Source organism: Lithobates pipiens, unplaced genomic scaffold (genome assembly GCF_037356315.1).
Source record: "Lithobates pipiens isolate NorthernLeopardFrog02 unplaced genomic scaffold, aLitPip1_a1.2 Scaffold_25, whole genome shotgun sequence".
Taxonomy (NCBI): Eukaryota; Metazoa; Chordata; class Amphibia; order Anura; family Ranidae; genus Lithobates; species Lithobates pipiens.
This window is the reverse complement of record NW_027507787.1, coordinates 172,879,882-172,897,912: the sequence shown is the minus strand read 5'-3', so window position 1 is coordinate 172,897,912 and position 18,031 is coordinate 172,879,882. Positions and strand designations below refer to the sequence as shown.

General features: G+C 44.1%; 1 protein-coding gene across 1 annotated transcript in view; it reads right to left on the bottom strand.

The window, feature by feature from the left end:
* The window catches only part of LOC143930667 (alpha-2-macroglobulin-like protein 1), a 210,419-nt gene that overhangs the window by 124,281 nt on the left and 68,107 nt on the right, over window positions 1-18,031 (bottom strand). The window contains exon 14 of the mRNA XM_077455170.1: window positions 6,595-6,740. Within this exon, the coding sequence (XP_077311296.1) occupies window positions 6,595-6,740 (146 nt within the window). The remainder of the gene's footprint in view (window positions 1-6,594; window positions 6,741-18,031) is intronic.

Genomic DNA, 18,031 nt, shown 5'->3' with positions numbered 1-18,031 from the left:
CCCCTCAAAAGGAGGGCTTGGTGCCGGGTTTAGAAGAGTTTTGGACCCAGGGCTTTTTCTGGCCCTGGCCCTGCGGCTTGCCCCTGGATCTAGCCCCCCGCTGGTGGCGGAACTTCCTTGTCTCTGAGACACCTGAGGAACCTCAGGAGGTTTTAGATGGGGGAAGCCAGGTGCTTCTCTTCACAGGAAGTAGAGAACTCTTCCTTCTGGAAATCTTTTGGATATACTTGTCCAAATCGTCACCAAACGTTCCCCATTAAAGGGGAATCCTGACAATAACTTCTTACAGGGAAGCTCGGCTGACCAATTCTTAAGCCACAAAAGTCTTTGCATATGAACAGACAAGAGAGCCAACGGAAAAACCTGTTGTATTGAATCCTTTAAAGCATCAACTGCAAAACACAGGGCTCGAGGAATATCTGTCTTATTTTCAGAAAGCTCATCCTCCTGGCTAGGCCTGTCAGGCCATCTGACCTGATCCTTTAAGGACTGGCAGATATCAATTGCTGGCTGAATAGCTGAATCAGCCAAAGAAAATGAAGGCTTTAACAAAGACTTCAGTTTCTTGTCAACAGGGTCTTTCAAGTCCTGTGCGATATGCACCGGACAAGTTAAGTTCTTGCTGAAGGAAGAAACTGCCTGAAAAGGCCTCAGGTAGCCCAAAGAAGACCCACGGGGCTCAGTAAACTCTCCGAGAGGCAATTTAGAGGCAGACTGAACCATTTTGGTATGATTCTGGTTCAAAAGTCTCTGCGACTGAGAGGCAGACACCAACTGGATATCTTCTAGTCCAGATTGCTCAGAAGGAGACTCATCCGCCAGGTCCTCCACAGAATCCAGAGCTCTTAGCTTTTCCCCATCCTCAACCCATTCCTGCTCCAAAGTAGGAGGCTCATGGAAGGGGGATCTGTCACCCTGCGGGATGGAGGCAATCATGCCACTTATTCTGTGCTCAGGCTGAGGACAGTTCATCCTTGGTGATAAAGGGTGAAGCAACTGCATTGATTGTAGGCACAATACCAGATAGGTGCAGCGACTCAGCTCGCCCAAAAGCCTCTGGTCTTTCAGGGGATACAACAATAGGGATACGACTAGGTTCATAAGAGGCTACTAATGGCATAGGTGTGCCCTTCCCTCTTCTTTTTTGAAGACATTACAAGCCACAAAAAGAGGAGTACCTGGGTGTAGTATTACCACACCTCAGAAGGGAGACCCTTTAATAGAGCTCATCAAGCCCCTATACAACAATCCTGCTAAGCACCTTAGCCAGACCCGGGTAAGGAGAAATGAACCGCTGAAAATGGTTGGTTCAGAGCCTGCTCTGTGTCCCACAGCTGCCTTTAAATAAGCTGGCTGTGCGCTGGGATGTTCTGCGCATGCGTGTGCGCATTCCCGGCCAACAGGCATGGTTGTATTCACACATGACGCAAATCTTTGTGCGCCCAGATCAGGCTACGATGAATACACGGCTCCGAGTGCGCATAACGCCTATGATGAAGCTGCATGCACTATGGCCCCCAAACAAACAACTGCTGAGCACAGGAGCATTGACTCTTGTGAATGCATGTGCTCCCTGGTGAGCCAAGAGGTGAAATGGCGCACAATCGTTTGCCATCATTCAGGTAAAAAACAGCCAGACACAAGCAAAAGGTACTCTTTGCAAACACTCACAGCTAGCTCGAAACTCCCTCGAGTGGTCACCGCACACAGTGTCCAGCCTCTAGCTAACTTCACTGATTGTTAGAATCACTGGGACACCCCACAATAAGTAAATAAGGGGGTTTCACTCACCCGTCCAGGTGCAGGGCAGCTTAGAAACGAAGAGCCTAATCTTCACCTATCATGGCGGGTTCCTGTCACTTGAGGACCTTCAAGGACTGGGTACCCTGTCCATGTTTAGTGTCCACTCCCTTGGAGCTGTACAGCACCCTGCAGGAATGCCTTTGCTCTGTGGTGTCCAAGATTCCACTTCACAGTAGAGTTTCAACCTCATCCCTTTAAACCCAAAAAACTTTGAAATACATAGGTTCTGAGGCTAATTTAATGCAGATAAGGCACACAGTGAGTTTAATTGCCACAGAACCTGTGTAATTAATATGTGTTCGGGTTTAAAGGGATGAGGTGGCAACCCTACTTCGCAGGGTACAGTACCTGGAGGTCGCATTACAGGCAAAACCTTGCAGGATCTTGTGTCTTCTTTCTGAGGCTTGGGTACCATTTATCTAAACATATTGAGCCTGTGTCAAATGGATCTGATCGGTCAATCCCTTGATTCATTTAAGAACCGTTTGTGGGCCTAGAGACCTGGAGCTCGGAGAGCTCAAACAAAATGTGCCAATCCACTTTGCAGACACTGGTAAAAAACATATGTACTTCCCGTATGGCAGGGGTTATATAGGGGATCACTTCTTGTCTAAGATTTGTCTACCAGTGTCCATCCTAAAAGATGGCGTATAACCCAGTAGGTCATGAATATTAGCCTCACTCTGTGTTCCATGATGTATGAAAAAGAAAATATATTTTACACTTAATTTCTTTTAAAAACCTTTAGTGCTTTATTTTTTCATACACTGTAATGCACAGAGTCTGGTAGCTAGAACGTCTGCTAGTATACAACTCTAATGTGAACCCTCTTTTTGACTAATACGGCAATCAGATTATTAGGAACCATGTTGATTGGCTCCTGATTGCCGATATGAGACTTGACAATTTTAGGTGAAGTTGGCGTCTCAGAATGCAAAGGTGCACCATTTATTTCTGAAACTGAACATAAATGAACATTCTCTCTCTGCTGTAGAATGGTGATATATAAATTGCAGACATGAAGGGATTAAGCTAAAAGGACTAGGTTAATGTGTGTCAAAGCAAAAGCAGGACTGATCACAACACTGGTCAAATACTGGATTTACCAAAAATTTGCCTTATGGAAACGTTGAATGTTTAAAACTGACTAAAGCAGGGTGTCCATACAAAAGTGAGGTCATGTGCACCCGGAGGGAAAGTTCGGTCCGAACTGATAGATGATGGAGCTGGCACTTAGATCTGATTATGCAATGCTTCCCTGGTGCAAGGTTATAAATATGTGTGTATATGGGGTTTTAGTGGGAGTTTAAAAAATTTAAGGATTTTACACTATATGAGCTTTTGCTTTTTCAATGGTGATGCCTATGAGATAAGTGTAATACGAGTAGAGAGAGCATAGAGAGAACGATTCAATGCACAGAGCTGAAAGTCTCTACTAGGGATGAGCTCAGGCGTGTTTGCATGGTCCACGTGCAGAGCCCAACAGGAAATCGGTGCAGCGCTGCGCTAATCACGGGCAGTGAGACATTGCCCCAATGTGGGGCTGCAGAGATCGGGCAATGTCTCACTGCCTGTGATTAGCGCAGCGCCGACTTCCTGGCGGGCTCTGCATGTGGACCATGCGAACACGCCTGAGCTCATCCCTAGTAGAGACTTTCAGCTTTGTTCGTTGAATCGTTCAGGACACTTCTAACCTATTTATAGCATCCTCCCCAACATAAAACTCAGGCTGGTTTTATAACATGATGGAGAACTTTTCAGGAGTGATCAGGCTGATAACAGAAGAATTGGGCAGGAGACAGCTCAGGGAGATAATAAAACACAGCAGATATATGTGCCCAGCTCAAATTTCCTGAATCGGGTTTACATCCACTTTAATTTCACAAAGAGAAGCCTCAATATTCAGTGTCAAGACACTTTGTTAAATGGACACTTTATGATTATATATTTTTTGTGTATAAATTAATGTGTATAAGCGTTTTTTGTGATTTCCGTGAACATCTTGGATAGAATTTAATTTTAAACAAATTGCTTTGAAAGCACTTTAGTAATTTTGGAAGCACTTCATTTGTTGCACTTTTATATGTGTTTATGAGATATAAATTATGTGTTATATTTACCCTTAGAGCTGTCACGTTTTGCATAATTTGAGTGACACATATGATTGTGTTTTGGGATAGCAGCTTATTCTATAATAATTTAGAATAAGATTGGCATGGGTTTGGTCTGGGTTATACAATTACTGGATCTAACCAAAAATGTGTCTTTTGAAAACAATGTTTAGAACTGACTAAAGCAGGGGAATGTAATATTTCCTGTAATGTTACTGAGGTTTGAAAGAAGATGGCCAAGACTTGATCTAGTGAACATTGTGGGTGAACCCAACATGTCAATGGTCTTTATAAAGGCAAGAAAATTCCTGACATACGACAGCTAATACATGGCAAAAGATCCACAAACTGCAAATTTCGCAACTTTACGTATATGCTTTTTAATTAGAAATATTTTTTTTGTTTTGTTTTAAATTCTGATATACAAAGCAATAAAATACATATGGATGTAACCAGATTAAAATAAGAATCAAAGGTAAAAACAACCCACAAAACATCTTCCTCTGTAAAATGTTTGCCTAACAACTTAAGCCAAGCTTTTTTAAGGTTGAAGCAAGGTAAGAATATGTCCAATGGTTTAAAGCTCTCTTCTATGCCTATATTTTTAACTGCTGAAGCATTGCTTTTTACCACTAGAGGGAACCACTAGCAAAGAAATGTTGCAAGATGATAATTAAAGCAGTAGTAAACCCAAAAATAAAAATGTTATGATGCAATTTACCAATTCTTACATGTGGTAGCATTTTTGTTCACCTGGTGTTCAGCCAGTAAGTCTATTATTTTTCAACTTCCTTTACCAATAGTTGAGACAAACTATTTAACACTTACAATGGTCAGATTTTATTCATTTATGCAAAACTTAATTCCAAAAGGGGAAAAAACAAAGTTGCTGTAATTGCATATAGTATTAGCTGCAGTTTTCCTTTAGTTTGTTAGTCAAGTTAATTTAAATCTGATAGAGCATCCAACACTACACTCCCCCCAGACTGATTATTCTGCTGTCCAAAGGGGTCTTCATTGCTCTGCTGCCCACAGTGGAGACACCCTAAGACAAGAAGTGTGTTACTGCCTGGATCACCAGGTGAAAATACATCCTCCCCCCACCCTGTCCAAAGAAAAAGAAAAAGAAAAGAAAACGAATGAATCACCACATTTAAGAATTGGTAAGCTGCAATTTTTATTTTTGGCTTTAAGGCTATTTTAACCGCTTGCCGACCGCCTCACACCGATATACATTGGCAGAAGGGCTTGTACAGGCAGAATCACATACCTGTATGTTGCCCTTTAAGAGGCAGCCAGTGAGCACGGTAAGCTCCCTGAGTCGGGTCGCAGGTCCCACAAACTCAATCGCCGTGGGGATACCTGCGATCTCCTCACGGGGAGGAAGAACTGGGAGATTCTAATGTAAACAAGCATCTCCCCGTTCTGTCTAGTGACAGGGTCACTGATCTCTGCTCCCTGTGATCGGGAGCAGAGATCAGTGATGTGTCACACACAGCCACTCCCCTCGTGTTAGAAACACGCCCCAGGACACACTTAACCCCTACACTGCCACCTAGGGGTTAACCCCTTTACCGCCAGTGTCATTTACACAAGAATCAGTGCATTTGTATAGCACTAATTGCTGTATATGTGACAATGGTCCCAAAAATGTGTCAAAAATGTCCGATGTGTCTGCCATACTGTCGCAGTCATGATAAAAATTGCTGATCGCGGCCATTTAAAAAAAATATATATTAATAAAAATGGCATAAAACTATCCCTTATATTGTAAAAGCTATAACTTTTGTGCAAACCAATCAATTGCTTATTGCGATTTTTTTTTACCAAAAATATGTAGAAGAATACGTATCAGCCTAAACTGAGAAAAAAAAAATGTATATATATTTTTGTGGGATATTATAGCAAAAAGTAAAAAATAATGCGTTTTTCAAAATTGTCTCTCCTTTATTTTTTTATAGCGCAAAAAATAAAAAATCGCAGGGGTGTTTAAATACCACCAATAGAAAGCTCTATTTTGGGGAAAAAAGGACGTCAATTTTGTTTGGGAGCCACGTTGCACGACCGCGCAATTGTCAGTTAAAGTGACGCAATGTGCAATGTGTTAATGTGCTCTGGTCAGGAAGGTGGTAAATTCTTCCGGGGCTGAAGTGGTTAATGTATCCTGGATCCTGTATTCTGGCTCTAACGAGAAGGGTTCTCTAATTCCTGCTGTATTGAATTGTATTGTAACTGTACTGTCTGCTCTCATGTTGTAAAGTGCTGCACAAACTCTATATAAATCCTGTATAATAATAATAATCTCAGCTGAGTGCACCTGCAAAGCACCTCTCTTGTCACTCCCGTGTGAAAGCCGAGTGCTTTCTCACCGGAGCAGTGCGCTTGTGGGACATTAAAAAAAGTACTGCAAGCAGCATCTTTAAAGGGGGTTTAGGAGCGGTGTATACACCGCTCCTAAAGCACCCCTGAACAATGAAATCAATGCTGCCGAAGTGCATGCAAAGCGAAGTGGCATCGCTCTTTTGCGGGTGCTATTAACCCTTTATTCGGCTGCTAGTAGAGGTTAAAAGCTCCCCAGGGTTAAAACGAGTGGCGCTTTACTGCCAGTGCCCCTGCGCCTCAGTGTGAAAGTGCCCTAACTGGACGTCTTTTTACCTGCATCAGTGAGGCATTGGTTTACCTTATGATTGAAGCATTTGTTGATATGGAACACTTCAGTGTCAGCTACTATTTGTCCATTGCCAGGTAATACATACACAAGGATGTGTGCCATGGGAGCAAGGTTAGCATTGACTGGAAGGTGGATCTCCAAGGTGCCAATCATTACTAGAAATAGAAAGTCCAACATTTTGTTAAAACAGCGGTGAAATATAATCATGTCAGGTCTCAGTGGCTTCTTCTCTCAATATATCCTCAAAGCATGTCTTTCTATTAGCATTTGTGGCTGTAAATGCTTATAACTACTTATTTCCATAGTGGATACATGTACATCATAGTGACCAAAATATTTTAAATTCATTACACTCTCACCGAAACTACAATTTTAATGTTTTCCCATCATTAATCAGCACAAATATTCACCTGTTCCAAGAAAATTTGCAACACTTGGAGTTAAAGAGCAACTACACTGTACTGAGCACCAAAAACACTATTGAATTATTTTTAAAATAAACATACACCCCCATCCATGTCTCCATGCTCTATTTTATTCAGAAATCACTTTGAAACACGCGCCCATAGCATTTCTGGCCATGGCCATCTTTAGCAAGGGCAAATGATCCATGTAGCATTTACTACCTGGAAATCATCTGCCCTTAGCTCAGTCATGCAGGTGTCAGGAGCGTCTAGCACTCCTGTTTCTCGTTCCAGCATCCTGGTTTTGGTTATGGCATTTTCCTTGTCTCTCTGTCCACCTGCAAGGTGATTAATGTGGTCAGTCTCTGGGTAGAGAGCAAACCTGATAAAAGCCAGCCTAGCTGGCAGTCTCATGTTTGTGATATTATGTTTGTAACATGTTTTCCGAGCTACCTGTTTGTCTGCTTTGTTGATTGGATTTCCCTGTGTATGATCTAGGATCAGATATCGAATATTCTTTGAACCTTGCCTGCCTTGTACCTGGACTGCCACTGAACCACTCTGCCTGTCTGCTTTGCTCAGTTTGCACTTGACCCAATATGGTGGTCAGGCACTATAGCATTGTGTATAAGTGCTGGGGGCAACCAAGTATCGGTAGGCTTGCTTGTTATAGGTGAAGAACACAGAAGCCAGCTATAGTGTCTGACCACCTGCATTAGGGGTAAGCATGACAGCAGGTAGGAGGGTGTGCTTAGCTGAGAAAACCCCTCCTCCCTTTCTGAAGACTCCTGGGATGTATGATATCATTTGCCTAGGTTCGGAAGGCAGGAAGTAACTGAAGAAATGTAAAAAAAAAAAAAAAAAGGTTTAAACACATAAATATAATATACTGTATCTTCCTGTCTATTTACTAATGCTAGCAGCATGAGGATTAAAATAGGCAATGTTGACAGAGAGTGAAGTAAAGGAAATCACTGCTATATGTAATGTCGTATTTATATATAGTACAAGACTGACCCCCTAACATTTGGCAAAATATTTTCCAATGTTACACTTTGGAGACTTCCTTGCTTGTGCACAGTTAAAATGCATCTAAAGCCAAAAATATTATTTTGTTTAGTTTTGAAAAGAATGGTGATGGGTTATAATTCTGCAGGTTTTTATTGTTGTCTGTGACCCTTTAGATAGACACTCTCTCGATTTGACCTAATGACCGTTGTGACTGGGACTGAAAGAAAGAGAGAAACCAATATTAGGAGCTGCCACCAAAGGGAAAATCTTCTAATGAGGAGACCAGTTCCGATGACAACTGGTACTATGGAGAGATTTTCTCTCAATTTCCTTTGAGTCTACAGAGCAGGACGTGAAGGAAAATCTGGGGTACAGACAGAAAAACCTGCCAGGGGATTTTTACCATTCCCTTATCCATCCAATGAAAAGAAAATAGTTGGCTTTAATTATAGTTAAAAATTTAAAGTGGTTGTATACCCAGTGAAATTAACAGCCTCAGATGATACACAGGGATGAAACAAATCCTCCTACATACGTTTCACATGTATATCTGTGGTCTTCATCTTTATATATCCTTTAGAAAGTGCAGAACGTGTTAGGAGATTTTCTTTTCCTGTTCAACAGTGCAGTGAAGCCTGGGCATAGATCCAAGAGAGTTGATTGGAGGAAAGGCACACACCCGCTCTCTTCATAAGTAGAGACAGGGCCGGGCAGGAGGGGTAGCTACCCTGGGCATTGTGGTATCATGTGAGGTGGGGGGCGCAACAGGGATATTGGGGGGGGTGATTTGTGTTGGAAGGGGGTAAGTATTGTTATAGGAGGAGGAATTTGGGATGAGGGTGGCAAGAGTGGTGATTTAGAGAGATTTGTGTTGGCGGGGGGGGGGGGAATGTGTACTAAGAGGGGTAATTTTAGGGGTAGGATTTTTGCTAGGAGAGATTAATTTTTTTTTGGGGGGGGGGTCAAATATTTCGGCTGAGAGGGGGTATTAAGCAGGGGTGGATTTTTACTAGCAGAAGACACTGTTTAGAGGCCTTTGATCCATCCCGGATGTTATACCCATATGGGACATGTGTTGTTTAGCATCTGTTAGTTCAGTGGTCCAAATCCTGAGGTGAGCGAGGCAAGTGATTTGGAGGTGGAGGGATAGCCACCATTTGCTTTGGATTTGTGACTTTTCACACGTGGATCCCATTCAGTGCTTTCAGGGACTGCTAGTCCATCTCTCTCTTTTTACTGGAACATTATTGGACTTTAACCACCTCAATACAGGGCACTTACACCCCCTTCCTGCCCAGGCCATTTTTCAGCTTTCAGCGCTGTCACACTTTAAATGACAATTGTGCGGTCATGATACACTATGTGAATTTTTTATAATTTTTTTCACACAAATAGAGATTTCTTTTGGTAGTATGTAGTTACTTCTGGGTTTTTAATTTTATCTTAAACAATAAAAAAGACCGAAAAAAGTAATTTTTCTCCTTCACTGATGGGTGCTGATGAGGCGGCACTGATGGGCACTCATAGGCTGCACTGATGGGCATTGATGAGGTGGCACTTATTGGCACTGATAAGGCATGAATATGCCACACTTATAGGCTCTGATAGGTGGCACTGATATGTGGCACTGAGGAGTAATGATAGGCAGCACTGGTGGGCACTAATAGGTGGCACGGATAGGCGGCACTGATGGGTGGCATTGATGGGCAGCACTGATAGCCAATACTGACTGGCATCACTAATGGCCACTGATTGCTGGCACTGGTGAGCACTAATTGCTGGCACTGTGGGTGCTTTATTGTAATCGGGGGGCAATGATGATCAGTGTCCTGATTACATTCCGAGTTGTCCTCTGCAAGGAGATGCCGCTGATCGGCTCTCTCCTCCTCACACTCTGTCAGTGTGAGACGAGGAGCACCGATAACCAGCATCTCCGTTAGGGATGAGCCGAACACCCCCCGGTTCGGTTCGCACCAGAACTTTCGAACGGACCCCACGTTCGTTACGAACGTTAGAACCCCATTGAAGTCTATGGGACTCGAAGGTTCGAAATGGAAAGTGCTAATTTTAACGGCTAATATGCAAGATATTGTCCTAAAAAGGGTTTGGGGACCTGACTCCTGCCTCAGGGGACATGGGTCAATGCAAAAAAAAGTTTTAAAAACGGCCGTTTTGGCGGGAGCACTGATTTTAACCACTTGCCGACCGCCGCACGCCGATGTACGTCGGCAGAATGGCACGGGCAGGCATAAGGGCTTACATGTACGTCCTTGCCTGCCCGCCCGGTGCCTGCGGCGGTCGGTATTCGTTCGGGAGCGATCCCGGACGAGGGGACGGCCATTCATTCATGGCCACCCCCTCTCGATTGCTCCCGGCGAATGAAAATGTCCGGTGACATCACTTCCTCTCCTGTAATGTAAACACAGGAGAGGAAGTGATGTATTCTCTCCTCCGTGTCGGTAGTTTTCGTTCCGGCACCGAGGAGAGAGGTTCGGTGAGTTGCACCAACACACCCCACATACAGTAGAACATGCCAGGCACACTCACACCCCCCCTTTACCCCCGATCACCCCCCAATTACCCCTGCCCCCCCAGTCACAGTGACACCAATTGCTTTTTTTTTTTTTTTTTTTTGCATTGGTGTCATTTGTGACTGTAGTAACTGTTAGGGCAGTTAGGGTTAGCCCCCTTTAGTTCTAATGTGCCCCCCTAACCCCCCCAATAAAGGTTTAACCCCGTGATCACCCCCCGTCGCCAGTGTCACTAAGGCTGGGTTCACATTGCAGCGGTTTATGAGAACGAATGTGATTCGCACCGCACTGCAGTGCAAATCACATCCGATCTCTGTGCGATTCGAGTTCAGCCATACAGATAGTATGGCTGAATTCGTGTCGCACCCGCCGCACCCGCCGCACCCGCCGCAAATTCGCACGGGACCCTTTTTTTGGCCCGCAGCAGAATCGGATCGCATGGGTGTTCACACCATGCGATCCGAGTTTGCAGATCGCACTGCGATATGCGAACTGATCTGGGGGTGTCATTAACATTTCACTGACACTCCCAGCAGTTCGCATAGGGCAGTGTGAACTGCCGCCGGGAGGCATGCGATGCGGGAACCCGCCGCGGATTCATGGCGTTCCCGCATCGCTCCAGTGTGAACCCAGCCCAATAAGCGATAGTTTTTCTGATCGCTGTATTAGTGTCACAGGTGACGCTAGTTAGGCAGGTAGGTATTTAGGTTCGCCGCAGCTTTTTATAGCGCCAGGGACCCCCATATACTACCGCATAAAGCCCCCTGATTGCCCCCTAGTTAACCCTTTCACCAGTGATCACCATATAACTGTTACAGGTGACGCTGGTTGGTTAGTTATTTTTTTATAGTTTCAGGGCACCCGCCATTTATTACCCAATAAAGGTTTAACCCCCTGATCACCCGGCGGGTGTCATTTGTGACTGTAATAACTGTTAGGGCAGTTAGGGTTAGCCCCCTTTAGTTCTAAGGTACCCCCCTAACCCCCCCAATAAAGGTTTAACCCCGTGATCACCCCCCGTCGCCAGTGTCACTAAGGCTGGGTTCACATTGCAGCGGTTTATGAGAACGGATGTGATTCGCACCGCACTGCAGTGCAAATCACATCCGATCTCTGTGCGATTCAAGTTCAGCCATACAGATAGTATGGCTGAATTCGTGTCGCACCCGCCGCAAACTCGCACGGGACCCTTTTTTTGGTCCGCAGCAGAATCGGATCGCATGGGTGTTCACACCATGCGATCCGAGTTTGCAGATCGCACTGCGATATGCGAACTGATCTGGGGGTGTCATTAACATTTCACTGACACTCCCAGCAGTTCGCATAGGGCAGTGTGAACTGCCGCCGGGAGGCATGTGATGCGGGAACCCGCCGCGGATTCGTGGCGTTCCCGCATCGCTCCAGTGTGAACCCAGCCTAATAAGCGATCGTTTTTCTGATCACTGTATTAGTGTCACAGGTGACGCTTGTTAGGCAGGTAGGTATTTAGGTTCGCCGCAGCTTTTTATAGTGCCAGGGACCCCCATATACTACCGCATAAAGCCCCCTGATTGCCCCCTAGTTAACCCTTTCACCAGTGATCACCATATAACTGTTACAGGTGACGCTGGTTGGTTAGTTATTTTTTTTATAGTTTCAGGGCACCCGCCATTTATTACCTAGTCTCACTAGTGTACCCCTAAATTTAGGGGTGTCTACTTTCCAAAATGGGGTCATTTGGGGGGGGTTTGTGCCATCTTGGCATTTTATGGCCTTCAAAACTGTAACGCCCTTAGAAAGCCTGAAGGCGGTGCTTGGTTTTCGGGGCCCCGTACGCGGCTAGGCTCCCAAAAAGTCCCACATATGTGGTATCCCCGTACTCAGGAGAAGCAGCAGAATTTATTTTGGGGTGTCATTTCACATATGCCCATGGCATGCGTGAGCAATATATCATTTAGTGACAACTTTGTGAAAAAAAAAAAAAAAGTTTGTAATTTTCCCGCAACTTGTGGCAAAATATAAAATATTCCATGGACTCAACATGCCTCTCAGCAAATAGCTTGGGGTGTCTACTTTCTAAAATGGGGTCATTTGTGGGGGTTTTGTGCCATCTTGGCATTTTATGGCCTTCAAAACTGTAATAGGTAGTGAGGAGTGAAGTCAAATATTTACGCCCTTAGAAAACCTGAAGGCGGTTCTTGGCTTTCGGGGCCCCGTACGCGGCTAGGCTCCCAAAAAGTCCCACATATGTGGTATCCCCGTACTCAGGAGAAGCAGCAGAATTTATTTTGGGGTGTCATTTCACATATGCCCATAGCATGTGTGAGCAATATATCATTTAGTGACAACTTTGTGAAAAAAAAATTAAAAAAAATTAAAGTTTGTAATTTTCCCGCATCTTGTGGCAAAATATAAAATATTCCATGGACTCAAAATGCCTCTCAGCAAATAGCTTGGGGTGTCTACTTTCTAAAATGGGGTCATTTGTGGGGGTTTTGTGCCATCTTGGCATTTTATGGCCTTCAAAACTGTAATAGGTAGTGAGAAGTGAAATCAAAAATTTACGCCCTTAGAAAGCCTGAAGGCGGTGCTTGGTTTTCGGGGCCCCGTACGCGGCTAGGCTCCCAAAAAGTCCCACATATGTGGTATCCCCGTACTCAGGAGAAGCAGCAGAATTTATTATTATTTATTATTTATGTCATTTCACATATGCCCATAGCATGTGTGAGCAATATATCATTTAGTGACAACTTTGTGTAAAAAAAAAAAAAAAATATTCAATGGGCTCAACATGCCACTTATCAATTTCCTTAGGGTGTCTACTTTCCAAAATGGGGTCATTTGGGGGGGTTTTGTACTGCCCTGCCATTTTAGCACCTCAAGAAATGAGATAGGCAGTCGTAAACTAAAAGCTGCGTAAATTCCAGAAAACGTACCTTAGTTTGTAGATGTGACAACTTTTGCGCAAACCAATAAATATACAATTATTGACTTTTTTTTTACCAAAGACATGTGGCTGAATACATTTTGGCCTAAATGTATGACTAAAATTGAGTTTATTGGATTTTTCTAATAACAAAAAGTAGAAAATATCATTTTTTTTCAAAATTTGCGGTCTTTTTACGTTTATATCGCAAAAAATAAAAATCGCAGAGGCAATCAAATACCATCAAAAGAAAGCTCTATTTGTGGGAAGAAAAGGACGCAAATTTTGTTTGGGTACAACATTGCATGACCGCGCAATTACCAGTTAAAGCAGCGCAGTGCCAAATTGTAAAAAGACCTCTGGTCATTTACCAGCAAAATGGTCCGGTCTGAAGGTGGTTAATGACAATTAAAGTGAAAAAAAAAAGTGAAATATCCCTTTAAATATGGTGCCTGGGGGGTGTCTGTAGTATGCCTGTGAAGTGCCACGTGTTTCCCGTGTTTAGAACAGTCCCTGCACAAAATGACATTAAACGGAAATAACACCATTTAAAACTGCTTGCGGTTTTAATGTTATATCTGGTTCCTGCAATATGGTTGAAAATCATTCAGAAAAATGGCATGGGTAGCCCTCCCTGCCCATTACCAGCCTATTTGGGTCTTGTACGCATATTAAGGGGAACCCTGTACCCATATTAAAAAAAGGAAATGCGTGTGGCCCCCAGGCCCTATATACTCAGAAGAGCAGTATACAGGCGGTGCAAACAAGACAGGGACTGTGTAGGTTTGTTGTGTTAAGTTGAATCTGTTTGTAATTTTCAACTGGTACATTTTTAAAGTGTAGCTCCAGTCAAAAAAACTATTTTTAAGCTTTTTGGAAAACATAGGGAAGGGTTATCACCCCTGTATAATTTGTTTTGTCGTCCATCTTTTTTCATCTCACTTGCTGCTGTCTGATGTTTGTAAGTTGGATGTTTGAAAGTAGGGGCCTGCCCTATATGCTCTGCAGAAATGGCGGAACAAGGTGTTGGTTTTGCCACAACATTGTAAGCCCTCAAAGTGACTCTTGGTGGGCGCTGGAGCGCCCTGCTGTGAACGATTATATCAAGAATTGTAATTACATGCCATTGTTGAACAGTGGTAGAAAAATTGACCTTTGGTGGTTGTGGTGCTGGTGCCACAACACTATAAGTCCTCACCGTTACTCTGGGTGGGCACAGGAAGGGGCCCTCCTGTGAAATATTATATCAAGAATTGTAATTACATGTCCCTGTTAAACAGGGGCAGAAAAATTGGGCCTTAGGCACTGGTGCTGGTGCCACCACACTCCAACCTCTGCCATATACTCTAGTTTTATTGCAGGAATTAGCCCTGCTGCAAAGCAATGCATCAAAAATTGTACTTAAACGCCCCTGTTAAACAGGGGCAGAAAAATTGGGCCTTAGGCACTGGTGCTGGTGCCACCACACTCCAACCTCTGCCATATACTCTAGTTTTATTGCAGGAATTAGCCCTGCTGCAAAGCATTGCATCAAAAATTTTAATTAAACGCCCCTGTTAAACAGGGGCAGAAAAATTGGGCTGCTGGCATCACCCAGAACCAAAAATGTTCTTCCAACATATCGGCGGAGGAGGAAGAGGATAGACAATCAGCATAACAGGACAGTCACTCAGCATCAGCATAGGCAGTCTTGAAGGGATGTGGTATTTCAAAAAAAATTATTCGGTTACATCAGCTTCAGGTGCTTGGTAGCTGTGGGTGATCCAAGACTGATTCATCTTGATTAGGGATGAGCCGAACACCCCCCGGTTCGGTTCGCACCAGAACTTGCGAACGGCCCCCACGTTCGTTACGAACGTTAGAACCCCATTGAAGTCTATGGGACTCGAACGTTCGAAATGGAAAGTGCTAATTTTAACGGCTAATATGCAAGATACTGTCCTAAAAAGGGTTTGGGGACCTGACTCCTGCCTCAGGGGACATGGGTCAATGCAAAAAAAAGTTTTAAAAACGGCCGTTTTGGCGGGAGCACTGATTTTAATGACGATTAAAGTGAAAAAAAAAGTGAAATATTACTTTAAATATGGTGCCTGGGGGGTGTCTGTAGTATGCCTGTGAAGTGCCACGTGTTTCCCGTGTTTAGAACAGTCCCTGCACAAAATGACATTTAACGGAAATAACACCATTTAAAACTGCTTGCGGTTTTAATGTTATATCTGGTTCCTGCAATATGGTTGAAAATCATTCAGAAAAATGGCATGGGTAGCCCTCCCTGCCCATTACCAGCCTATTTGGGTCTTGTACGCATATTAAGGGGAACCCTGTACCCATATTAAAAAAAGGAAATGCGTGTGGCCCCCAGGCCCTATATACTCAGAACAGCAGTATACAGGCGGTGTAAACAAGACAGGGACTGTGTAGGTTTGTTGTGTTAAGTTGAATCTGTTTGTAATTTTCAACTGGTACATTTTTAAAGTGTAGCTCCAGTCAAAAAAACTATTTTTAAGCTTTTTGGAAAACATAGGGAAGGGTTATCACCCCTGTATAATTTGTTTTGCCATCCGTCTTTTTTCATCTCACTTGCTGCTGTCTCCTTGCGTTTGCAAGTAGGAGATGTTTGTAAGTTGGATGTTTGAAAGTAGGGGCCTGCCCTATATTATAGCGGTATGTACTGGGTACAGAGCACGCAGACAGCACGCACTATCTCCTAACACTACTGACTGCAAGCTCTATTATTAACCACTTGACCACTGGGCACTTAAACACCCTTAATAACCAGACCAATTTTCAGCTTTTGGTGCTCTCACATTTTGAATGACAATTACTCAGTCATGCAACACTGGACCTATATGAAATGTTTGTCCTTTTTTTCACACAAATAGAGCTTTCTTTTGGTGGTATTTAATCACCTCTCAGTTTTTTTTATTTTTTGTGCTATAAAAGAAAAAAGACCGGAAATTCTGCGAAAAAATGAATTTTTCTTTGTTTCTGTTATAAAATTTAGCAGATTAGTAATTTTTTCTTCATAAATTTTTTTTTACTGGTTACATGTTTTGAGTTGCAGAGGAGGTCTAGGACTAGAATTATTGCTCTCGCTCTAACGTTCTCGGCGATACCTCACATGTGTGGTTTGAACACCGTTTTCATATGTGGGCGGGGCTTACGCATGCGTTCGCTTCTGCATGCGAGCACATGGGGACATGGGCGCTTTGATTTTTTTTTTTTTTTTTTTTATTGTTCATTTTACTTTATTTATTTTAGTTTGACATTTTTTTCCCCAAAAATATATTTTTGATCACTTTTATTCCTATTACAAGGAATGTAAACATCCCTTGTAATAGGAATATGGGGTGACAGGTCCTCTTTACAGTGAAATCTGGGGGTCAATATGACCCCACATCTCACCTCTAGGCTGGGAAGCCTGAAATAAAAAATAAACAAAAAAGATTCTGGCTTTGATCGTACTGGCGAGTTGGTAGAAGCATCGGAGGGCGGTGAGGGGTGGGGGGCGTCTATGGCTGGGTATTTCAGGGTATCACCGAGTATGGCTGGGTATCTCCGAGTATGGCTGGGTATGGCAATTTATGGCAGGGTATTGCAGAGTATTGGCGGGGTATTGGCGGGGTACTACAGAGTAATAGCAGGGTACTGCAGAGTATTGGGGAGTACTACAGAGTAATGGCAGGGTACTGCAGAGTAAAGGCAGGGTACTGCAGAGTAATGGGGGGTACTGCAGAGTAATGGCAGGGTACTGCAGAGTATGCACTGGTATTGCAGAGTATTGGCGAGGTATTGGCGGGGTACTACAGAGTAATAGCAGGGTACTGCAGAGTATTGGGGAGTACTACAGAGTAATGGCAGGGTACTGCAGAGTAAAGGCAGGGTACTGCAGAGTAATGGCAGGGTACTGCAGAGTAATGGCAGGGTACTGCAGAGTAATGGCAGGGTACTGCACTGCAGAGTAATGGCGGGGTACTGCAGAGTAATGGCAGGGTACTGCCCTGCAGAGTAATGGTGGGGTACTGCAGAGTAATGGTGGGGTACTGCAGAGTAATGGCGGGTACTGCAGAGAATTGGGGGGTACTGCAGAGTAATGGCAGGGTACTGCAGAGTAATGGGGGGTACTGCAGAGTAATGGCAGGGTACTGCAGAGTATGCACTGGTATTGCAGAGTATTGGCAGGGAATTGAGGGGTTAAATTCGGTGAGCAGCGATGTGGGCACTGCAGATGCAGCTCACATCGCTGCTGACACCGATCTCTTTCCCCTCCGCTGTACCGATCGGTACAGAGAGGGGAGGGAGGAACCGGCGTCATAACATGACGCCGGTTTGTTTACAAGTGATCACTCCGTCATTTGACGGAGCGATCACGTGGTAAACGGCCGCGACGAGCGGGCGTTTACCGTGATCCGTGATGCGCCGGGTCCACAGGATGCTCTCGAGTGCGTGCCCCAGGGGGCGCGCGAGAGCAGAATTCTGGGAGGCCGTTAATTAACGGCCTCTCAGAGTTAAACAACCGCCCTGAAGCCGTTAATCGGCAATGGGCGGTTGTTAAGTGGTTAAAGATAGATCACTAGCTAGCTATATAGGTGAGG